Genomic DNA, 25,867 nt, shown 5'->3' on the forward strand with positions numbered 1-25,867 from the left:
AATCTATAATTTTAAAAAGCTCACCCGCTGATTCTGATGCACTCCTACGTTTTGGAAATCACTGCACTTGCCATTCTCTGTTTTTGTTTTTGCCAGTCTCTGTTAAATGCTTGGATAATATTGTGAGGTTGGCCTGGGATGGCGATTTTGGTCCAGAAGAGTGTGAGAGGACCATGAAGGAGAGAGTTGAGGCCATGCCATCCTGAAGAGGCTGAGGGAACAGCAGAGAGCCTGGTTCTGACTCTTATAAAGGAGCTATACTATAGGAGACATTCTCCTTTTTTTGTTAAACGTGTTAGGGTGAGTTTGAGTGCGTTGCAACCCAAACTATACCTTGACTAAGATACATGGTGTCCACTGTATACACAGCACCATGGTAATCACAGAAAAGGGGGCCAAAGGATAGCACACTGAGTCTTTGCCCTCTGAAAGTTTACCATCCAGAAAATACCCAGGTGCACCCAAACACCATCCATCAGTGCACCACATTACGGTGTCCGACCTCAGGTCCTCTCTTTCCCCTGGCCAGCTCCTTGTTCATTTTCCACCGAAGGCTATTTCATTATCTTCAAACCTGTAAGCCAGGTGAGAATTCATTCAACTTTCTACCACCAAAGCTACAACCTCACCTGCATCCCCATTCATCCCTTTCCTGCTTCTCTGTTACAATGGGAGAAGCATGCCTCCTTTTTTTCTACAAAGAATCCCACCAACGTTCTGGAATTTGTGTCCTTCTCCTTCCCATATCTCAAGCCTTTCCCGTACCTTATAAATGCCTCCCGTACCTTATAAATGCCTCCCGCCCCCACCCCCCGCCGCGCTCCGCTCCCAACTCCACACATTCGAGAGTTACTGCAGTATCCGTTACCATCATTTTTCTGGAAGTTGTCTATGCTTATCACCACACCTCCCCTACTCCCCTCAGTCTGTTACAATCTGGCTTCCACACACATCACTCCATGGAAACAAATCTGACCAAGGTCAACAACTGCCTCCTTGTTGCTAAATGTGTCAGAAACATTCCAGTCCTGACTTCCCAGCAAACACTCCACTCTGTGGACCCCATCCCTCCCGCCTGCCTCATTTTCCTTTCTTAGCTTCCAAAATGGTGAGCCCCATTGGTTTTAATCCTCCTGTCTGCAATATTCTGGGTCTCGTCTGTGGCTCACTTCCTGTGTCCACCTGCTCAGTGTGGAGATGCTTTGGGGTTCTCTTCCGGCTCCTCTTCCTCTCTACTGACACACTCTTCCTGCTCCATTTCATCCACTCCCACCACTTCCATTATGATATACACGCTGGTCAATTCCACTTCCGCTCACATTTCGCTCTCAGCTTCAGCACATGTAGCTGTTTCCCATACAATCTGGTTGTCCCAAAGCTACCTCACCCTTAACATACATCCTAAACTAAACTCAGAACTTCCTTCAAACCACGATTGCTTCCCTTGTAAAGAAATCTCTACTTCGGTGAACCTGGGTGTCACTGCCAGGAACCTCTGTGTCACCCTTATTCCTCCACTATAGCCAGTCAGTCAGAAGTTCTATCCAACCTGCCTCAAATCCATTCACTTCTCACCATTTCTTCTGCCACTAGGCTAGAGTGGGTCTGCACTATTTCATGCTTAGGTTGCGACACTGGCTCCTTAGCAGGGCCTCAGGGTCCTGCAGGATTTGGTGCTCGCTTACCTTTCCCTCCTAAATTTCCACATCTCACCTGAACTTCCTTGCCCTGCAGAACCATGTTCTCTTCTGTCTCCAAAGCTTTGCCTTGCTGATTCCACTGGCTGAACATTCTTTACTCAGATCCTCTCTTGCTGGATAACTTTCTTCTCCCTTAGCAGGGCTTAGTCAGAAACCACTATTTCATAGAAACCTGCCCGTCCATCCCATCTGGGTGAGAGGCTCCTTTTCAGAGCCTGGTGCTCTGGGTTGCTTCCACCAGAGCACTTAGAACACCGTCTTGTGGCTGTCAGCTTATCTGCTGCCTCCTGCCCTGCAACAGACTGTTGCATCCCTGGGATTTGGCCCAGGGATGGCTGCAGCAGGTGCTGATACACTGCTGAATGAATGAATCAATGAAGGAAACCCTGTAGCTGGTGAATGGGTATAAATAAAAAGTGCAGAGAAGAGCTAAGCAGAGGGTCTGAAAAGGCTTCATTCTTTTAGGGGCTTTGGATGCCCTGAGGCAGGAGAAGCATTTATACCAGATAGCAAAGGATATTCAGTGAATACCCATCAGCAAAGGCTTGAGGCTCATGATGAGTCTGGCCTGTTCTGAGAAGCACGAGGGGTCCTGCCTGGCTAACCTGGAGGAGTTCAGCTTGAGAAACTTAGAGGCCAGGCTGGGGGCTGGTACTTTCTCCGGTGCAATGGGAAGCTCCCAGATGATTTAGTTCAGGTCACCAAGCAAATGTTTTAGGAAGATGAATGTGGTGGAAACCAGACCTTAGGAAGAGGCTGAAGGCAGACTAATCACCAAGATAATTGTTACAGCTGTCTAATTACAATACGAATGGGCCTTGGAAATCATCTACCCAGCGGTCAGCTCCTTGTTTGCACTTTAGAATCACTTGGGGAGCTTTTGAAAAATGCTGATGCCTGGAGCCTTTCATTCAGACCGTTTAAATCAGAATTTACAGAGGTGAGGTCCAGGCATCCATATTTTTACAAAGCTCCTCAGATGATTCTGTTGCACGGCTAAGGTTCCTCATTTTCAAGAGAAAACTAGGGCTCAGCATTTAAGATATGAACTTTGAGTACAAAACCAGTCGCTGGCAGAGGAGGACCTGCAAGTGAGCTTTGACTCCTACTCCAACTCTTGTCTTCTCCATTATACTTCTGTCCTTCTTAAACTTTAGCTCAGGGTATGGATGCAGAGAGGAGAGAAATGGGAAGCAGTGTGGTAGAGACAGCTAGCAGGTGAAGTCTGCCTTTGCAGCAATTTGCTCATGCTCTGAACCTCCATCTCACTGACTGTGAAATGGGAACAATAATGCTACTTGTAGCCCCAAGGTAAGGACTAGAAATAATACAGATGGCCCCTGCATGTACCAGTAGTTACTAATATGATCACTATTTTCATTATTATTGGCAAGAATGGATACAAGACATTCAAAGAAGAATTCGTAAAATCTTGTAACTTATTAAAAGTACAGAGGAAAGGAAAAAACAAGAACATCTAGATTATGAGGTCTGAGTGTCTGAAAATACATCAGTTCCACAGTAAGGTAGGCAGGCTGAGCTGGATAGGGAAAGGAATTTGGGAGGGGCAGGGCAGGCTGGAGACTTCAGTGGTGATTGCTGTGAAAATCTCACATGCAAAGCATGGTAGGTGCTGCTCTCAAAGAATTTAAAATCTACTAAATCCTTTAGTGATCTAAAGCGATTAGGACTTAATTTGTTTACTTTTGTTCCATAGGCTGAACTCTTGCAAACTGCCTTCTTTATCATTGGCTTTTGAAATATATTAATCCATTTAAAAGAAAGTTTAAATCCTGTAAATGACCCTTTGCATTAGGAGATTTAAATTCACAGGGCTCCTTAGAGAAATGGCTGATTCGCGATCTGAGGCAAAGTAATCACAAGACATGCCTACAGTACCTTGTGCCTCAAAGAGCTCAGAGGAGGTGGGGATGTGCCAAAAGTATAGCAGCCAGCTTAAGCAGGCCTCCACTGACCAAATTTGGGGCAATTTAAGCTTCAAACAGAATAATGAAAGCAATAAATAGCAACATTAAGTATAAAGAGAATACATGGCCTTTGAAGATATACACAAATAAAATTATAGATGAACTTATATGTCTGGTTTAGCTTCAGAATAATACTGGGCAGGGGAGACTGAGTTGGGTATAGATGAAATAGGAGTAGCCATGCGCTGGTAAGCACTGAAGCTGACTGAGCATGGGGCTCATTACACTATCTTGTCTACTTTTGTTCATGTTTAAAATTCCTGGGACTTCCCTGGTGGTGCAGTGGTTGAGAATCTGCCTGCCAATGCAGGGGACATGGGTTCAATCCCTGGTCTGGGAAGATTCCACATGGCACAGAGCAACTAAGCCTGTGAGCCACAGCTACTGAAGCCCACATGCCTAGAGCCTATGCTCTGCAACAAGAGAAGCCACCATGATGAGAAGCCTGTGCGCTGCAACGAAGAGTAGCCCCACCTGCTGCAACTAGAGAAAGCCCGTGCACAGCATCAAAGACCCAATGCAGCAGGGAAAAATAAATAAATAAATAAATAAATAAATAAATAAATAAATTCCCCACAATAAAAAGTTTTTAAATGAATGCAAAAAAACAACTATGATTTCTCTCTCTCTCTACACACACACACATGCACACAAAATGTGAGAAGAAAAAGCTCTACTTTATGGAAAAAATCCCCGTCAACAACAGTAGATAGGATAAAATAACCTGAAAATCATTTTGCAACCACTAATGTAATACATTATCAATGGAGTCAAATCACTGGGTGAGAAGCTGGGAAACAGGAGAGTCATGTGGTCCCAAAGCACCATCCTAGAAATCATTTCTTGCTTATACAGGAACAAGATACCTTTGAATACCTCAGAGGAGAAACTGGGCGGGGGTGGGGCGGCACCCTAACCAAGTCATCACATCAGAATCACCCACAATGGGACAAACCAACATTATGTGCCAACCATTCAGTCAGCTCTAATCATGAGGAAACAATCAGACGACACCCTGAGGGCTGCTCTACAAGACAACTGATCCAGGCTGCTGCAGCCTAAAGAGACGTGACAATAAATGAAATCAGTGCTCTCTGCTTTCTACAGCAAGGCATTGTCATAAAGGACATTACTGGGTTAACTGGAAGAAATCTGATATAATGTTATTATGTTAATGTTAGATTTCTTAGGGGTGATAGTAATACTGAGATTGTGTTGAAGAAGTTCTTTGTTCTTGGGAGATACCCACGGAAGAATTTAGGGGTCAAGGTTCATACCATTTGCAACTTACTTTCAAATGGCTCAGAGAAAAGTGTGTGTGTGTGAGTGTGTGGAGAGAAACAGAGAGAGAAACACACATACACAGAGCAAATGTTGCAAAACATAAACAACTGGTGAATCTAGGTGAATAGGTTCACTGTTCTCTTCCAACTTTTCTGTGGTTTTGAAAGTTTTCATAATGGAAAAGGTGGGGTGGGGACTTCAGTTCACTTTGCAAGAAGCTGGTTAAGTTGGCTGCCTGCAGGCAACTGGGTGCCTGGGGGACAGGAAGAAGAAAAGTTTTCACTGTAGTATACACTTTTCTGTACCTTTTGAATTTTGAACCAAATAAGTGTATTATCTGTACCAAAAATAAAGTTCATATTTAAAAACTCATTGTTGGACTTCCTAGGTGGTGCAGTGGTTAAGAATCCGCCTGCCAATGCAGGGGACACGGGTTCGAGCCCTGCTCTGGGAAGATGCCACATGCCACCGAGCAACTAAGCCCGTGCACCACAACTATTGAGCCTGTGCTCTAGAGCTCGTGAGCCACAACTATTGAGCCCATGTACAGCAACTATTGAAGCCCATGCACCTAGAGCCTGTACTCTGCAACAAGAGAAGCCACTACAGTGAGGAGCCCGTACACCACAATGAAGAGTAGCCCTGCTCTCAGCAACTAGAGAAAGCCCGTGTGCAGCAATGAAAACCCAATGCAGCCAATAAATAAATAAAATAAATAAATAAATTTATAAAAAAACCAAATTCATTGTTTTCTAATATAATTATAGTATCAAAACTTGCCAAATTAAATTTCCCCAAATAGATAAACACTGAAGGCCCCTGATAATGGTAATTTTTGTTCATTACAATGTTCTATAAAGTAATTTATACAGAAATTATAAAAGAGTCACTGTAAAGTATCTCTAGATGTCCTAGGAGTTTAAATATTAGATGACACCTCAACACTATTTTTCCAATTTGTGATGCCTCCAAGGCTGTGTTTTCCTTACTCCAAAACACCTGATGCTTTAATTGTTCTGGAAAACCTACAGCAGAACACTCGGGACATAATGCAACTGATCTAGTTCCCAATACTCTTTGGCATTCATTAAAGTCACAAAAAATTACTTTGGAGCTGCCAGTATAGGCTTATTGTTACCTTTGGATAATTGAAACTTTGGGGAGTCAGAAAGAGGTTTTTTTTCTCCCCCCTCATTGAAGCATTATTGAAAAAAAAAAAAGTGAAATGACCATGCTGTGGCTGATTATGTATAATTAATTACAATAAACATAAAGCAGATCAATATATATAGATACAAAGTGATCCTCAAGTTATATAATTAAGTAAAGATGGGTATGGAGTCTTGCAGAGATAAGTATATATGTGACATTTGTGCTGTGTACACAGACGACATATCTGGGGGAAGAGAAAGAACCTAGAAACATCAGTGTCCTCTGGAAGAGGAAGACATTTTTCATTCTAAACTATTTTGGAACTGTTTCTCATGTTTACCAATGGCACGTTTTACTTATTTTTGCAAAATACATCAATATTTCGATAAATGCTGTCCAGGTATCACCTCCTCTATGTGGGGTAAGTTTTTAGAACTAGAAGAAAATGAGAGGATCTGTAAATCCACCACCCAGAGAACTGCTGTTAATGTAGCAGTGCACATCCTTCTAATCAAGTGTCTAGATGTTCTATAAGCAAGAGAGTTTTCTATTTCTAGTTCACCACATTGTCTCTCATCATTTTTCTAAAAAGAGAAAACAAACTGCTTACTAAATATTTTACAGTTAAATGTGCATTTTAAATATTTCACATTTAAATGTGCACTTAAAGTTGTAAGCCTTCCCCCAAATCTTTATTTTTCAAAATTATTTTAAATGGCTACATATTACTTCTTTATATCCAATAATTCTCCTACTGTTGGAGAATTATTATACTGGGTTTAGAAAACCTTTTTTGCAACCGAAGTGTGGAACAATATCTATCTATAGTATGCTATATTTGAGTAAGAAAGGAGGGGAAATAAGAAAATATACATGTATGGAAGAAGATATACATGTATCTGCTTACTTGTGTGAAAATAAACAGAAGATAAATAAAGGAGAATAATGAGATTGGTGAATATAGGGGATGAATGAGAAAGGATGGAGGGAGGGGTGAGAGCAAGGAGAAAAGCCAGGGAGGAGGGGGACTGCCCGGCACACCTTCTGCATAGCCTTGACTTTTGGGACCATGCTAATGGTTCACTCGTTCAAAAGAAATTAAATAGATAAAATCAACAAGGGTAGTGGGGAAAGAATTCTAAAATGAAACGGAAACAAACAAATAAGCAAAATTATAGTTCAAAAGCATATCATAACCACACCAAGGGCGGGGAAAAAAAAGGACTAACCCTAGTACCTTTGAACACAGTATTCTTTTTTTCTTTTTTTATTGGAGTTTAGTTGCTTCACAATGTTCTGTTAGTTTCAGGTGTTGAACACTGTATTTTGACTATATACCTTTATGCTAAAGACAGAATTGTAAACCAATACTGAAGTCTGAAGTAGGTTTGTTTTTCACAGTGGTATGAGTTAGCAATTCTATAGCTATTTTCTATGTTTTCTAGGATTGGACAAATAAGCAAATATATTGTGGGGCAGGCTTTCTCACTGTTAGAAAAGAGAGCTATAAACATGGAAAAGGAGACTTGAATAATGAACTTGGTGGTCCTGGATTAGAATTGAAAGTATCAATATGAACTCATGGTTTTTAATATAGATAGATAATAGATAAATTGACAGATAGATAGGTAGATAGATAGCTATAGATGTTGTGTATGTGTAAATATATATAAGTCCGAGACAATCTCAGTAGCAACGAATATGTAGAGCTCAGCTCTTGGTTTCTAAATACTATTCTCCACTAGAAGGAACAAGGTCCCTTGAATGGTTTTGATTCCAGGACAGGGGCAGGGAAAGTGAAAGACGAACATGGAACATCATGCTTTGCCAGAAATTAAAGGAAATGCTCAAAGTACGATGGAAAATGTCAGAAGGACCAGCAGTCAATTTGGAGGGGCACCGAATGGCATCAAATCAATTTGAGCATCAAAATAAATGACTGTAACAATTTTTAACCCTTTAAATAAAATTAGAATCTATGAGTCCATACTGACATAAGTAAAAAGGGGAGACAGAAGAGCTATTCCTTAGAGTAGACAGCCAACAATTAATGTAGAATAAACAATGGAATTAGTGACCACTCTATTTGGTGACCATCATAGTAACAGCTGATTCAGTAATAACTGATTCAGTCAGGAATTATCAATGAAAGTTTAAAGTTGTGTGTTCAAGTTTGAATAGAAACTGGATACCTACATAATTTCAATGTAACTCCCTGAGGAAACTTACTAATGATGCATCAGCCACCACATGGAGCAGACACCATCTTAAGCAAGTGTTCCAAGTTAACATCACCAAGAATGGGACGAGTTCACATCATGAGGACACATCCATGACCTCTGTGGCAATCCTACCAAAAATGTATACTCTGAATCTAATCATGAGGAAGCATCAGAGAAACCCAAATTGAGGGACACTCTAAAAAACTGGTTTGTGCTCTTCAAAAAAAATCAAGGTCATGAAAGACAAAGAAAGATGAAGACACTGTTTCTGGGACACCCCTAGCGGTCCAGGGGTTAAGAGTCCATGCTTCCATTGCAGCGGGCGAGGGTTTGATCCCTGGTCGGGGAAATAAGATCCTGCATGTCCTGCAGTGTGGCCAAAAATTAAAAAAAGAAGAAAAGAAACTGTTTCCAACTTGAAGACATGACAACAGAATTAGGCAGTGATAATCCTAGGTTGGATCCTGGACCATAAAAACAATACAAAATATATTTTATTCTCTCTTGCTATAAGGGATATTATTGGGAAAATGGATTAACTCAGAATAAGGTCTGTAGATTAGATGATAATATAGTAATAATGCTGTTTTCTTGGTTTTGATGACTGAACTGTAGTTATGTAGGGGAATGTCCCTATTTTTAAGAAATACACACTGAAGTCTGAAGGGGTCAAGAGGCACCATGCCTGCAATTTACTCTCAAAACTCTATGTGTGTGTGTGTGTGTGTGTGTGTGTGTGTGTGTGTGTGTGTGAGAGAGAGAGAGAGAGAGAAAGAGAGAAGGATAAAACAAACGGGATAAAAAGTTAACATTTGCGGAATGTTGGTAAAGGGTATATGAGAATTCTTTACACTATTCTCACAACTTTAGCTTTGCTATAAGCCTAACATTATTTCAAAACACACAGACAGGCACCTCCCTCGTGGTGCAGTGGTTAAGAGTCCACCTGCCAATGCAGGGGACACAGGTTCGATCTCTGGTCAGGGAAGATCCCACATGCCGTGGAGCAACTAAGCCTGTGTGCCACAACTACCGAGCCTGTGCTCTAGAGCCTGAGAGTCACACTATTGAGACTGTGTGCCACAACTACTGAAGCCTGCATGCCTAGAGCCTGTGCTCTGCAATAAGAGAAGGCACCACAAAGAGAAGCACATGCACCACAACGAAGAGTAGCTCGTTTGCTGCAACTAGAGAAAGCCCGCATGACTAGAGGAAGCCCGCATGCAACAACAAAGACCCAATGCAGCCAACAAATAAATAAATAAGTAAATAAGTAAATAAATAAAAAAGGGCATTTCTAAAAGTTAAAAAAAACCACACAGACACATACACACCTTTGATACTAAAAGTAATACACTGAACATCCTTGATCATAAATAATCTTTTGTTTCCTTAGGATTCTTAGTGGAATTACTAAGTCAAAGGTATAGTTTTTAAAATATTGATATACAAGGTAGAGAGAAGTTTTGGAATTCTTCTAAATGTGGAGAAGAAAGGCAGGGAAAAGGGAGGAGTAAGGAGGGTAGACCATGGGGGTGGGGGTGAGGGGGAGTGGGGTATGGAGCTGGAACTACAGAACATGCTCAGAATGAGTGAAAACCAAAAGCAGAGGAGTTCAAGGATCAGCAGACGGGATGAGGGACCAAAGCTCAGGACCCTTTTGAAGTGCTTTTCAGAAACATAATCCTTACATGGTTTTACTGACTGCCCACAGTCACTGACCTGCACACACCAGATCTGGTAAGAGTAGGCTCAGGTACTTGGTCAAATCCAGTGCCCTGGATCCATTCCTCCATATGCATTCCTCTGTACAGGCCAGTTACCCACTACTGAGTCTCACTGGGTCCCTGAGCCTTTCCAGTTGGCACCCAAGAAACAGCCACGACTTCTCTACCCAGTCTATGGTCATATGACCTAGTGGCTTCTATATGATGTAAGTAAATAATCTAAAATAAGTTTTCCTTTTAAATGCCTATAACACCTTCCATCAAGTATACGTCTTAACACTGGCTCTCACTGAGTATTTGCCATTTGCCAGGGACTATGCTAAGTGCTTTATGTAGATTATCTCATTTAATTCTCCCAATAACTCCATGAGATGGTAGTATTATTATGTACATTTTACTGATGAAAAAACTTAAATCTGGAGAGGTTGGTTAAGGTAAGACTTGCTGCATGTCATTAAGCTTAGACTCAAATCCATGAGTCTCCACTCTAAAACACAATGCTATGCTAGATAAAACATTTTAGTTAAGAAGAAAAAAGGCAATCAATCATAAGTTGAACATCTTAAGATAATAAATTGGGAGCCTAGGATGAAAATTATATTCATCAAATACACATTCCATTCTGTAATCATCCAAACACTTGTTTGATAAAGGAAATATTACCTGACAGAAGAACTGTTGCTGGCTTCCTGCTCCAGGTGTGTTACTGAAGGTGCTGGTAGATTTGGAAGAAGGAACTGGAAGACGATGAGACACACTGACTGGTACTGGAGTCCTGTTTGGCTGGGTCAGCTGATCTCCCATAAAGTTTGATCCTGACGCACCAGACTGAACCGCAGCCCCGAGACTAGGATGGGCAGTGCTGGATGAGCTAACAGGGAAACGACTAGGTCCTGACATGCTTGTCACTGAGGGCATGGTGGTGAAGCCAGGTCTTCCTTGGGAGACGCTGTTCTGCCCAGGGGACAGGTGCAAGACGGTTGGCGATGCCTGCTGCAAAGGCATCTGTCCACCAACAATCTGAGGAGAGGCATGATTGACTATCACTGGACTTCCAGAGGCGGCGAACGTCTGCCCAGACACTAACTGGACGGCGGTATTCTGGTTGTTCAGCATCTGTCCAGAATATGGTTGGTTGGTCCTGAGCATGCTGGAAGAGTTTCTGTTTAACATGACATGCTCTGAGGCCACTTGGCCAGAAATGAGCTGAGAGGGTTGAGTCTGAAGAAGTTGCCCATTTATAGTCTGTACATGGTGTACCGAGTTGGAACTGACGGAAAGGCTGGTAGGTATGAGGAACTGACTCTGGGGTGTGTGAGGCTGGCCCATGGGAGAATGAATAACGATACTGCCCCCGGTGCTGCTCATGGCCTGCGAGGTGACTGGCTTCCTTGTGTTCTGTTGGTTTACAATGTTCACTGACATATGCGGACCAACCACTGAGCCCTGGGGTGAGCTCGCAGAGGCGAACGAGATTCCTTGCTGAACATGGTGCTGCTGTATTCCCAAATTGTTCACACTGTATGTGTTTTGCTGACCCATCTGGATAGGCTTTGGCTGAATATTAACTGGGACTTTATTTGAATTTGGTGCAAGACCCCTCTGTATGATGATGTTATGCACAGGTAAAGATGTTTGGAAATTTGTGCTGTTAAAAGGAACTGTAACAGGCTGTGCTACTGGACTGGAACTGGAGTTCCCAAACAAGGAGTTGCCATTAGGAGTCTGTCTGTGAACCAGAAGCCCTCCACTCACATTTGACGGGGCTTGCTGCCCACTGCCCTTTAGTATGATTTGAGATCCATCTAGGTTATTAATAGTCATCATGGAAGGTTGATTTCCAAATGACCCAATTAACTGTATTTGACCAGAACCACTAATCTGACTGCTATTAGACAAATGCTGGCTGGGCACACTGATCCCCACGTGGTGCATAAAGCCATGGTGCACACCCACTGTACTGCTTGCAAATGATGCACCAACAGGCACATGAGTCACCCCTATAGGCTGCAGTGTCTGACCTGAGTAATTAGAAACATTAGAAGCCTGAGTAAAGGATGCTGATGAAGAGGGATGAAGCTGAGCTTGTGCAAACTGTTGGCTTGAACCTATACTGGCGTCCAGATATGCCTCTTCTGCCAATGTCTGTTCAGTGATATTGGCCTCCTGCAAGGATTTCTGAAGAATGTCAAAAGGTTGGTCCTCACCGAGATCAGGAAGAGGAGAAGACTCAAGTTCATCTTCAAGAAACTGAAGGCTACTTGAAAGTGGCAGTCCATCACTGGGCCCTTCTCCAAGCTGGCTGCTTACAGCTTTGAGGGATGACTTAGGATCAGCATTCTAAAAAAATAAGCAGGACATTACATGGCATATCTAATCTTTGAAAGAGATTCTTAAACAAAAAAATAATCTCACTTTTGAATAAAGCACAACAGTCTGTTTTTCAGGCACAACTCTCCAAACTGCTTACCTTATTCCAATATTTGATTTCCTCAGTAATGATGTTTAACATTATTTTTGTAAGTATATGCATTCATTGCTCTGGTAAATTATTTTACAGGAAACAGATCAATAATGCCAACATACTCATGACTACCTGGAATTTAGCTTTATTTTTTGAGATAGTGGCACGGCTTTATTTTTTCAGGATTGCTCCCAAGTCCAAAGCTTGAGCGGGACTTTAAGGTATATGAGTATCCAGGAGACAGCCGTGTCTAGTTCTTTGTATTACAGGAGTAGACGTGAGTTTTGGAGTTCTGAGTGTGGTTCTACTAGAGGTCCAGAAGGTATCCCAAATTCAGCCTTGACTTCTGAGGTTTCTCAGAATTCCCCCAGGACTAACCTGCCCCACTCCAGGCAAGACCAGTCTGGATAAAAACAAGCTTCCCATATGAAATGAGTGAGTGGTCATTTGATTTCTTAGAAGTAATCAGCTTATTAAGATGCTTTAAAAACCATTTCAATGTCCTATTCAAGAGTAAAAGTTGGTCAACATTTGTCAAGCGCTCACTTCTGCATTAGTGTCTGTCTGTAACGCGTCCTTAAGGACTGGGCACTCCAACTAGAGACAGCAACACAGGCATATGAACAGAACTGAACACAGTTACTGATAAAGCAGAGACATGCTGCTGGCCAGCAGTATATCAAGGGATATGTCAAAATGATAAAAGAAAAAAAAATGGCATCAATAGCTGTTTAACATAAGGTGAAGACAATGTGAATATACTTAACACTACAGAACTGTACACTTAAAAATGGTTAAGATGGTCAATTTGTTGTTATACATATTTTTAACACAATTAAAAATTTAAAAAAGATGAAGAAAAAAATTAAAAGTGGATCAATCAAGAATAAACAGTCCAGGGAATTCCTTAGCAGTCCAGGGGTTAGGACTTGGCACTTTAACTGCCAGGGCCTGGTTTCAATCCCCGGTTGAGGAACTAAGATCCCACAAGCTGCACGGCATGGCAAAAAAAAAAAAAAAAAAAAAAAAAAAAGATGAATAAAAGAATGAATAGTCCAAGTTTGAAAACTATAGAGATTCTCAGCCCTCGGCTAATAAGGTGTGTTGGGGGCTAGATGATGGGAAGACCCAGGTAGAAAAGCCAAGACTAGTTACTGGACACCCAATCAATAGTTGGAATGGGACTAACGTGGTTTCAGTAAGGTGGACACCACTTTAGGACTTGAAGAGTCATTTGAAAGGAAGTGGGGAAAAGCAACTGAAAGCAAGGAGGTTTGTTTGTTTTTGCAGAGAAATATTAATGCAACAGAGGATTATCTCCTGAGTACGGATACATAGCTTAATGTTTTTACAATTCACAAATTAACGGACAGTAGGTTTAAAATTCCATATTTTTCAAAGCTTTTAAAATATTTCTACTGACATGACGCAATCCAAGTTTACAATAAATACACCCTGAATGAAGCAGCCTGAAGAGTTAGAATTAATACTCACATGGAAGCGGGAGAGAGGGTAAGTAAAAATCATCACTGTTGGGAAACAGGCTAAATATCTACTTTATGGGTTTAATGGCATCACATGCAGTTTATTGGCCACTCAGAATGAATTTTGGAATTGCTACTGATTCATAAGCCTTATAGGAAATGTATTGTGACTTTAAAGCCACCCCTAGCACGCAAGACTCCCTGACATACTTTACACACACTCAAATACTTTAAAGAATTGTGCATTCCCAAGGACTTTCTGAGTACTATTCCATTTTATGAAGAAAATAAAGACTCTGATGATGACGATAAGTTGACATTAACTGAGCGCTGTACCAAGTGATTTCCACGGACTAGTCCAGCATCTCAACCACCCTATGGGGTAGATCTATCATTCTCCTAGATTCACAAATGAGGAAAATGAGTCTTACAGAGATTTAGTGATATATGATATATGCAAGGTTACAAGGGTGTAAGTGGCAGGGCAAGGATTCAAACTTGGGTAGCGGGGCTCTGGACTACCAACAACAATAGGACAAAGCAGCTGAAAAGATGAAAGTAACGTGGGCTTAAACCCAGCAATCTGGTTACAGTTTCCAGGCAGGACTTTGCTGCCCCCCAGGTCAGATTTCTTGTCTAGATGCTCCTAGAGCTTAAAAATCTGCACCCTGGAACCTGGTAGCCTGGGTTCGATTCCTAGCTTGTGACTATTGGCTGTGTAATACTAGGTAAGCACCAGCTTTTAGTTCCCTCATCTTTAAATATGTATAATAATAGAACCTACTTCATGGAATTATTGTAAGGGTTAACGAGGTTAATATATGTTAAGCTCTTAGTGCCAAGAACATACCAAGTGCTCAATAGGTATCAGTACTATGATATTTTTCCTTGTTTAAGATGAAAATGATTAGAAAGTAAACAATTCAGAACGATTTTTTTAAAAAGCTTATGTAACAACATTTAAAAGTCTCTAAGTTTCTCAGGTTATAACGTTTCTGAGGCATTTTAGAAAGAAAATTGAAAGCTTAGGAAAATGGCAAAGTAAAAACCTTAACAGACTAAGTTAAAAGTAGAAAATGTCAACAAAATTCAATAGATTTTCCTCTTGTGTCAATTGCAAAAGACAAAGTATTGAACTGGGTGTACCCCCCAAAAAATAATAAATAAATAAAAAAAATTAAGGGAAAAAAAAACAAAAACAACAACAAAAAAAACCAAAGGAACCTTTTGGCCAAGCCCCCCCCCAAAAAAAAAAAAGACAAAGTAAGGATTCCCATCATGATACAAAGGCAATTAAAGCTTCAATTCACCAGGTGTCAATGAGACAGAAACATCTGATCATTCGTTGCATTCAATTTTCAATACTCACACTAGAGTTGGCGAAAATTGAATTTGAATTGGCTGCAGAATATCCTGCATTAGTCAAGTCCTCATTGCTCTGCAAAGGTACAAATTCAAAAAAGCGATCACTTTGACTATAAAGAAGAAGCAAAATGTATGCCTATGATGGTCTGAGTATTACTTACCGATTTATTACTAGGTCCATGTAGAAAATAGTTCAGTGCTTGCGGGTCTCTAGAAAACAATAACCAAAAAGAGAAAACAGCAAATAAATACATTACTTACATTTAGGGTTCATTTTTACAAGGGAAAAAGAAAATGACATACTCTTTAAAACTCTTAGTAGTTTTGTTGTTTTCTTTCATTTTGACGTTGCTCCATTTCCTATTATCACTCATTTCTGCCTCTTAGGATTTCTTATAAAATAAATCTAATACAGGATGACCTAACTATGACTCCTACGTTAATCCATATAACTTTGTCTCCCTACTATACCTATGAAGATTATTTAATTTTTATCTGAAAAACTCACTTGGTTTTAATATGCTTATTAGGTTATTTTAGTACAGCAAACCTCAAACATTTGATTCACCCTGATTTTGGAACGAGCATCTTACCCGATAAGATCAAGGAGACACGAGTCATCATCATCATCCATGACAACTATAAAGAAAAGGAACAAGAAAGCACTGTTTCAGCAAAGCAGATTAAAGCCAGTAGCATCAATGCAACACAGAAATATACCTTATACTTTCCTGATAAATAACTGTAATTCACGTGAGTTTTCCCTCTAATTGCTTATTATGAATGTGATTTTTAAATTTTTGTGGTCATTCGAGAGATCAAGTATTCAATTTAAATTGTTTTTACTGAACACAAATCCTTAACTCACAAGTCAAAAAGGAATCTAGACAAATCAAAGATAGCTGGCAGCCACCCCTCACACAGAGATTCCCCAAAGGGGCGGGAAACCATGAACAGTGACTTCCTCAAAATGTATACTGAACAAGAGGAGAAATCATGTTTGTTTTAGAAAAAAATCACATGCATACAGAGGTCTTTGAATTTTGTGACTGGATGTTTCCCAACCTGGTGAGCAATCTGGATTTCTAGTCATATTTTGGCCATCTTTAGGAAAACAAAAAAGTCAGTTCTCCCTACTTTTTGAGACAGAAGAAGAGGCACCATTGCACCAGGCAGTACTGCGACAGGCTCTGCCCTGAAAGTCCTGAGTTCCTCCCTCCGCAGCAGTAATGCCAACTGTTCATTTCCAAACAGTCTACATCCCAGCACTAGAATCTTTAAAGTAGAAACTCTCAACCCCAAATCCACCCCAGCTCCAAGCCCAAAGCTCCCTCTCTCCCCAGCCATCGAGAGCATCCAGCTTAGCCAATGCAATCACTGTGCTCTGGCTGAAACAATAACAACTGTATAAATTCCAAGAGCAGTTCTCCCCCTTTCTTTCTCCTCCCTCCCCCCGAGATCCGGGAAACTTACACTAGTGATCCGACACCTGGCAACACTGCTTCGCACCCATTTCGAGCCATGCATGGAATAATTTACATCACGGAATGCCAAGGCCAAGAGTTCTGGAGCCGTTGGAAAGGGCAGTTGTGAACGGCAGTTGGACGGAGGAATGAAATCCTGAAGAGATGCCCAGAAGAGGGACACGCCCGAAGAAGGCAGAGGCAGAGTTTCTACTAAGTTTTTTTTCTCAGTTAAAACTGCCATCTCCTCTCCACTTCCCCTCAGCTTCCCATCCTATCAGTCACAAGGCCAAACAAATATAAAATTTACTTCTGCCACATGGAAGGAAACTTGCTTTCCTCAGGAAGGGTCTGGAAGGGGTAAGTATCCCCCCATGTGGGACCTTCCCATTGGTGAGAGAATTGGTTCAGCTGCTGAATGATCTGGGAGATTACAATCCATCTGAGTGGATCATCAGTGGAGAGTAGACATGATGGGTGAAGTAGGAGGTGAGAGTGGGGAAAGCTTATCAAAGTTAACATCCATGGCTAAAACTGTAAAAGGTGCAGCTGGCTAACTGAAATCTGCGTCTAGGACTCAGATGTCCTGAGTAGGGGCATGCTAGGATGACTCTACTAACACGACTGTTGAGGAGTGAAAAGGGACAGGAAGGAGAAAGAGAAAAACTATCATTTAGTAGATATGTAGAAATCAGTGTGAAGGTCTTCCCTTAAATCCTGATATTTAATATGTAGAATTGCACTAGCTGTTGCTTGTTACCGTATCCTGGGCTTGTCGCCCAGACATCACAATCATGTGGACTAAATTAGCCAATTGTGATGTATAACTAAACCTATAAAGTGGATATTATTTCTTTACTTCAACATGACCATTTCAATGGAGCTCCACTGTATCCTTTGTAAATTTCTTTTTTTAAATGTCTAACAGTCTCTGGAACAAACTAATTAATAAAAACGTAAGTGAAAAATAGCTTATACCAAAGCAGAACCGCTTTCATGCCTCTCCCAGCTTCCCTCAATACTTTATACCTGTACCCAGCTCCTCCAGAGGACGAGATGCCCAAGAGTTAACACACACACTGAGAGGGGAAGACAGCACCAGTCACTCCTCTGAGGTGTCACTGCCACCGGGACTTCCAAGCACAGAGAACATTTGCTACCCCAAAGTTCAAAGTGATAAGCTACTCCTTGAGTAGCCCAAATAAAAGAACAATTTTATAATATCGGATGAAATTAAAAGCCATTGCACATCCCCCCACTACCAAACCAAGTGGGCCACTCAAACACTTGATGGAACTCTCCTGGGGGACGTCCACCCTACTCAGGGGCACCAGTCCTACCAGACAGACCTCCTCCTCCAGCCCCCCTTGGGTAGAACGCTACTGCCTTTATAGTCAGGGGTACACTGAGAATTCTACTTTTTAAAGGGCTGCACTCTTTTCTGACTAAACAGTTTCAAATTAGAAGAGATGACTCTTACCCCTACATGCCCAGCTCTACATGGTGCCAAAACACAAGTCAATATTACAGCCCGAGCCAGCAGCCTTTCCCGAGGAGGACACACGGCCCGCCAAAGCAAATCTACCAAAGTAAAATTGTAGACATTGACTAATGATTCTAAAGTGGGAAGACAACCTAAGGGTCAGAAACTAATGACTCAGAAATGAAGAGCTTAGTTTTCTTTGGAAAGATTCTCCCATTACTTCTGGACCCTTGTTGAGGCTCTTTTCTCATTAAAGTAACAACCCTGGATTCACTAGATAGGCCTCTGGCCACAGGTGAAACCTATAAGGCTGCGTGAAGGATGAGTCCCCACTCTAGGGGAAATCCCTAGATCAGTGGTTAAAAACTACTTCCTGGTTAAACACACCTGAACCAGACACATCCCCTAAGTAATAGCAGTTTATGGCAGAAGGATTTGTCAGGGAGAGAAGCGAAGTGCAGTTCTTACAGAATTCTGTTAGGCACCCCAAGAGATCAGAAATCACTGCCCCGACACCCGACTACCACTCTTGAAAAATTAAGGCTAATATTTAAAATTGCTCTTACTATTCTTAATCAAGAGGACACTGTAAAAGTGACATTTCAAGTCAGTGGGGGAAAGACATTAGCCCTCTAGAGAAAAGAAGGTGGATCCATGCCTCACATTTACACAAAAATAAATTCCAGGTGAATCTAAGAGTTAAATGGCAGGGGGCGGGGGGGGGGGAGTACCTTAAAGGGCTAGAATAACATATGGGAGAATTTTGTTTTTATAATCTTGGAGTAGGGAAAGGCTAAGTATGTCACAAGACACAAAAGTCATAAAAGAAGATTGCCAAATTTGATGACAAAAAATGTTTAAATTATGCATAAGAGAGAAAAAAAAAAAACATGAACAAAGTCAAAGACTAAAAAACCCCCAGGAAACATAAGTTGGGAGAATACTTTCAATTCATATCACAAACAGCTTTTCTCCTTAATATATAAAGAACTCCTATTTTTAAAAAGTCAGCTACTCTCAGAAAATCAAAGGGTATGAAAAATCAGTTAATATAAAAGGAAAGACAAGTAGCTCCTAAACGTGGAAAAAAACCACCCTCACTTAGAATAAAAGAAATAATATTAAAGTTACAATGAGATACTATTATTTGTCAGAGTGGCAAACATAAAAAAGTTTAAGGACTATGTTAGTCAGGAAATGGGAAATAGGGACTTTTATACCCTGGTAGCAAGAGTGTAAACTCATGTAACTTCTGGAGAGGGAAATTTAGCAATCTCAATCAAAGTTTTAAGTGCACAAATCATTTCACCTAGCAAATATTTCCAGGTACTCGTCCTGTGGATATTCTTGCACACGTGTGAAATGATATAAGAATATCCAGTGCAGCATGATTGGTTTTAGCAAAAGACTGTAAAACCCTAGATGTGAGGGGTACAGGGTTTCTTCTTCTTTTTTTTTTTTCTTATGGCGCATGGAATTAGTTGCTCTATGGCATGTGGAATCTTCCTGGAGCAGGGATCGAACCTATGTCCCCTGCACTGGCAGGCGGATTCTTAACCACTGCGCCACCTAGGAAGCCCAAGGTTTCTTCTTAAGGTGATGGAAATGTTGTGGAATTAAACCACTGAAATGTAGACGTTAAAGGATGCATTTTATGGCATTTAAATTATATTTAAAGCATTTTTTAAAACTCTATGTCCATAATGAAAGAGGTGCACACCTTTCTTGTTCCTCTGATCATGTATCTTTCTAAGTCAGTTTGTATAAATCTGCCTCATTATTTTTAATGGCTGTGTAATATTCCACTGTGTAGGTGAATCAAAATTGGCTTATACTCCCAAGTGTCAGGTGGGGGTAAAATATGTATACGTGTTTGTAAATATTCAGACCCTGAGATGAGGCACAAATAACCAGCAACACCAGCTGCTTCTGGGGGGAAAACTGGGTGGCTGGAAACACAGAGGAAGGTATACGCTTCACTTATATGTCCTTTTGTACCTGCTGAATGTTGTGCCACATGCATGTAAGGCCTATTTTAAAAAATAAATACAATCAATATGGGAATTCCTGGGCAGTCCAGTGGTTAGGATTCCAGGCTTTTACCGCCTGGGGCCCAGGGTTCAATCCCTGGTCGGGGAACTAAAATCCTATAAGCCACGTGGCACCCCCCACACCAAATACAATTAATAAAACAAAGAATGGGGGAAACCCATGAAACAAGACTCTCAAGTCAGGCTCACTCTGGGTAAACATACTTGGAAAATTTTCAAGCAGCCTAGTGGCTTCAAGAATAATCTACATCAGCTATCTTAGAAGAAATATCTTACAGACAGTTTGATTTTCATTAAGATCACAGAAAGATTTTAAAGATCTCCAAGACAGCGATAAAAAGGAAGATGACAGGCTATTAAAAAAATTTTTCACATGGGGAAAAAAATCTGAGCTGTCATATCAAGAAATGTATTGGTTTCAGGCACAGCTATTTCAGGAAAGCTAGCTAAGCAAATCAATTCTACCTATTTAAGATATTATAACCTAGCAGCAGTAGAATAAAACTTTTAAAGTCATAACACAGGATTTCAAATACTTTACAAAACGAAATTTGGTATGTGACTGCTATAACAAACGATTCGCCTCTCTCCCTTATACGCCTCTGCTCTTTTTCTTCTTCCATAAAACATAACCTAGTGAAAATGATGACTAGTAAGCTAAAACTTTAAAAGATCACCAAGAGTCAATATAATAGGCTCTCTTACCAACATACAAAAAATTACTGACATTTGCTTTATTTGCATTAATTTGGTATAGCATCAGTATATGCCATAATTTCCCAATCATTTACAAATTTACCTCTAGGATGCTGAGGCTAGCAGAGGGATCATTGGGAAACTTTATTTAAGCAATTATGAGCTCTGGAATGGCTGCAGTGTTCTCATGTGATCTCTGCCTGAGCTACTGAAGGTATAATGAGCTGTAGTCACTTTTATTTTTACCCACATCTTTACCAGTTCCATTGCTGTTCATTCCTTTGAGTAAATCCAGATTTTCATCTGGTATCATTTTCCTCCTCCTGAAGGATTTCCTCTAATATTTTGGCAGTGCAGATCTGGTGATGAATTATTTCAGCTTTCGTATATTTTTTTAAAGTGTTTATTTTGCCTTCATTTTTGAAATGCATTTCACTGGACATACAGTTCTAGATGGAGTTTTTTTCTTTTCTTTTGGATCTTTAAAGATACTGCTACACTGTTTCTTGCTTTCATTGTTTCCAAATAGAATTCTGCTGTCATTCTTATTTTTGTCCTTTTGTACATGATAGGTCTCCCCTCCCCATCCCACCCCTACCCCTGATGCTTTAAAGATTTTTCTATCACTGGTTTTAAGCAATCTGATTATGATATGCCTTGGCATCATTTTCTTCATGCTTCTTGTGCTTGGGGTTCATTAAACTTCTAGGATCTGTAGGTTTATAGTTTTCTTCCAATTTAGAACAATTTCTGCCATTCCTTCATATATTTTGTGTCCCTACCCCTCCTTCAGGGACTCCAATTACCTATGATCATGCTGCTTGAAGTGGTTCCACAGCTCACTGGTGCTCTTTTAAAAAAAACTTTTTTTGTGTCCTTTTATCTCTCTGGCTTTCATTTAGGATAGTTTCTATTGCTATGTCTTCAAGCACACTAATTTTTTCTTCTGCAGTGTCTAATCTGCTTGTTAATCCCATCCAATGTATTTTTTATTTTCAAACATTGTAGTTTTCATCCCTAGAAGTTGGGTCCTTTTTTTATAACTCCCATGTCTTTATTTAATATGTTCAATCTTTCCTCTACCTTCTTGAAATTATGCAGAATAGTTACAGCTTTTTAATGTTCTTCTCTACTAATTCTATCATTTATATCATTTCTAGGTCTGTTTCTATTGGCTGATTTTCTTTCTCCTCATAATAGGTGGTATTTTTCTCCTTCTTTGTATGCCTGGTAATTTTTTATTGGATTCCAGACATTGCTAATTTTACATTATTGAGTCCTGGATATTTTTGTATTCCTATACATATTTTTGAACTTTGTCTAGGACACAATTAAGTTACTTGTAAATGGTTTGATTCTCTTGAGGTCTGCTTTTAAGCTTTGTCAGTCTTTGGTTTAGGGCTAATTTTGCCCTATACTGAGGCAATACCCTTCTGAGTATTTTACTTGATATCCCATGAATTACAATGATTTTTGCACTCTTGCAGGTGGGAACACAAACTATTCTCTGCCCTGTGTGAGCTCCAAGTGTTATTTCCTCTAATCCTTGTGGTTGCTTCATTCCCAGGACTTGGGTAGTTTCCCCACACACGTACCAATCATGTATGAGCTGAAGACTCCAGGGAGACTCTCTGCAAATCTCCAGGGTTTTATCTCCTTTAGCTCTCTCCTCTGGTGCTCTGCCCAGTGAGTTTTAGCCACTTCTACCCCCCAGCTACATCAGCTCAACTCAGGAAGATGACCAGACTCCATGTGGGTTCCCCTTCCCTGTGCTATGGCCTGCAAACTCCCCAGACAGTGAGCAGGGGCAGTTACAGGGCTCGCCTTATCTGTTTTCTATTTCTCATGAGTCACAGTCCTGTGCTGCCTGGTATTCAATGTCTAAAAACCACTGTTTATTTTATCTAATTTTTAACTGTTTTATGCAGGAAGGTCAATCCAGTCCCTGTTATTGCATCTTGGCCATATAGCCATTTTTAAGGTTTTGGAAGAAATCACTTTAGGAGGTAAGAACAGCTTATATGAGTTCATTAGCATGAATTATAGAATCAGAGCATCCTGAAAGGAGGAAGGGAGAAAAGGAGGACAGTAAATTGTAGTTTTATCCTCTGCCTCCTTCTGTTTTCTACCCTTAAGAATAGCTTAGGGAGTGGGAAAAGCGACTGTTTTAATTACTACCTTTAATGAAGTTGTTCAGTGGGTGAAAAGAATAAGCACTTAACCAACATTCAGCACCCGATATGTGCCAGGTCCTGTGTTAAGGACTGGGAATATCAAATGAGTATGACATAAAATGCAGTAATAAATGTAAATACCCTTAACATTTTTGTAGGACTGTCAAAGCAAGGCCAAAAAGTAAATTATTATGTTTAAGCAAACAATATTCCAATAAGCGTCATGATCAAAAAGTTACACCATAAAAGTCACTCACCCAGGGCAAGTAACTGTTTATGTCACCTAGGATATAAAGTATTCTCATCTTATTCCTTTTACTGTATTGTCATTGTTATGGACTATTTTATTTTATTTTATTTATTTTTATTTTTTTAAAATTTATTTATTTATTTATTTATTTATTTTATTGGTGGTGTTGGGTCTTCGTTGCTGCACACAGGCTTTCTCTAGTTGCAGTGAGCGGGGGCTACTCTTCGTTGTGGTGTGTGGGCTTCTCATTGCAGTGGCCTCTCTTGCTGCAGAGCACAGGTTCTAGGCACATGGGCTTCAGTAGTTGTGGCACATGGGCTCAATAGTTGTGGCACACGGGCTTAGTTGCTCCGCAGCATGTGGTATCTTCCTGGGGCAGGGCTTGAACCCATGTCCCCTGCATTGGCAGGCAGATTCTTACCCACTGCGCCACCTGGGAAGTCCCATATTTTATTTTATTCTATTATTTTTTGGCTGCACTGTGTGGCATGTGGAATCTTAGTTCCCCAACCAGGGATCAAACTTATGCCCCCTGCAGTGGAAGCAGAGTCTTAAGCACTGGACCGCCAGGGAATTCCCTGGACTGTTAAATTTTGTAATTGCAAGACTGTGTCAACCTTCCTGGTACAGTTCCTGATTACAAGGAACTCTCTCTCTTTTGGAAGAGAGATGCAACAATTCATCACAACGCAAGGTGAGCAGTGCTAGAGTGTTTGGCAGGGGTTCCCAAGCTGCTTCAGGTGAAGTCACTGGTCATTTTTTGGTGAAATAATATGACATTTTACTGGGAGAAAACATTACTATATTTTCACAATTATGCCCATTTGTAATAAAAAGAAGTTGTAAAACTTAACATGATGGGCTCTGAGATTTTCCATTGTTATTCAACCAAGAACTTCGTCTTGTCACCAGCTAGAGCCTACTAGCAGCAAAGAAGGTGGAAAAAACTAAGAAACATCATTAAGGGACTTCTCTGGTGGCACCACGGTTAAGACTCCCCGCTCCCAATGCAGGGGGCCTGGATTCAATCCCTGGTCAGGGAACTAGATCCCACATACATGCCACAACTAAGAAGCCTGCCTGCCACAACTAAGAAGCCGGCAAGCCGCAACTAAGCAGCCTGCCTGCTGCAACTAAAACCCGGCGCAACTGAATAAATAAATAAATAAATAAATATTTAAAAAATGGTAAAAAAAATTTTTTTTTAATTAAAAAAAAAAAGAAACATTATTAGGAGAAATACAGGAATCAAAAAAAATTCCAGGCCTTAAAGCTGCTTTAATTCCAACTTGGAATGAGGTGGAATAGAAATAAACCTAATACATTAAGCAACCCAGCTGGCTAAACAATGCACTATAACACGAGGGGAAAGAGTAACCAACCTCAAGGAATCGAGAAGAAGTCTGGCAAGGCTTTACAGGGGCTGGGGACACGTAGGGGTGGGGGGGGTCACTGAATTTGGAAGTCAAAGGGCTTATTCTGGATATTGACATTGACTAGGCTTGTGATTACTGACACACTCCAATCTCTCAGGGCCTGTTTCCTCATCCTTAAATGAAATTAATAGCCACATCAGTGATTTTAAAACTTTGATCCCTGGGGACCTAGGATTCTCCGAGGGGTCCAGGAGCTATCTCGAAGGCCTAAAGGCTGGTGGTGAAGGCACTGTGATGCTCCACTTCTCCCCTTTAACTCAGTGACAGAACTCTTATTCAGCTGGGAGAAAAAAGTCTGAAAACCATTTAACTTATCCAACTCCAAAACTCAGTGGTTTGTTGCGTGTGTGTTGTAAAGGAATGACCTTTCATGGTAGACAAACTGAAACTGGAAACACAAGGATCCACGGAAAGCAAGACACTCATGATTACTTTAGCAAGCAAGAGAACAGTGATGAGTATTGTTTGATAAATATATCACACTTCAAGATAAATTCCAACACAGTGATAATGACCCTACTCACTTCACTGACTATAGGACCGCTAACCACACACAGGTCGGTGTTTCTCAAACTGGGATCTGAAGAAATAATCTTGGGTGGTCTGAGTTCTGAAGTTTGAGAAACACAGACAGATTTAAAAACCAGCCAGAAATAAATATGCTGAAAATTTTCAGGGCTGACAGAAATTCTGCTTAACACGTTTCCTAAAAGTCTCTCAAAATCCTGAGATCTAATGGGGATCTACTGACAGAAAACCCATGCATGTACTGTCTGACTGATGCAAAGATGGTCCTGGGGAAAACACTTCCAGGCCTCTCTTCATCCTCCTTTAATCTCAACTGCCAATGTTGTGCCAGGCTGGTAGAGGGTTAGGTCTAAACAAAGGAGGGCATCAAAAAAGACTGTGGGTTGAGTCTCGAAAGTCT

General features: G+C 40.7%; 1 protein-coding gene across 6 annotated transcripts in view; it reads right to left on the bottom strand.

Annotated features, from left to right (window-relative positions):
- BICRAL (BICRA like chromatin remodeling complex associated protein) overlaps nt 1–25,867 on the bottom strand; it is a 76,623-nt gene that overhangs the window by 20,017 nt on the left and 30,739 nt on the right. For 4 of the 6 annotated variants that reach the window (XM_057699052.1, XM_057699055.1, XM_057699053.1 and 1 more), the window contains 4 exons: nt 15,980–16,025; nt 15,548–15,596; nt 15,391–15,459; nt 10,737–12,413 (listed from right to left, as the gene is read on the bottom strand). In XM_057699052.1, coding sequence (XP_057555035.1) covers nt 10,737–12,413; nt 15,391–15,459; nt 15,548–15,596; nt 15,980–16,020 — 1,836 coding nt within the window. In that variant the 5' untranslated portion in view covers nt 16,021–16,025. Of the gene's footprint in view, nt 1–10,736; nt 12,414–15,390; nt 15,460–15,547; nt 15,597–15,979; nt 16,026–16,859; nt 16,889–18,329; nt 18,367–25,867 lie in introns of those variants that run through there. The other 2 variants (XM_057699056.1, XM_057699057.1) reach the window with 2 other exon arrangements.

The sequence above is a fragment of the Hippopotamus amphibius genome, chromosome 11, assembly GCF_030028045.1.
Source record: "Hippopotamus amphibius kiboko isolate mHipAmp2 chromosome 11, mHipAmp2.hap2, whole genome shotgun sequence".
Taxonomy (NCBI): Eukaryota; Metazoa; Chordata; class Mammalia; order Artiodactyla; family Hippopotamidae; genus Hippopotamus; species Hippopotamus amphibius.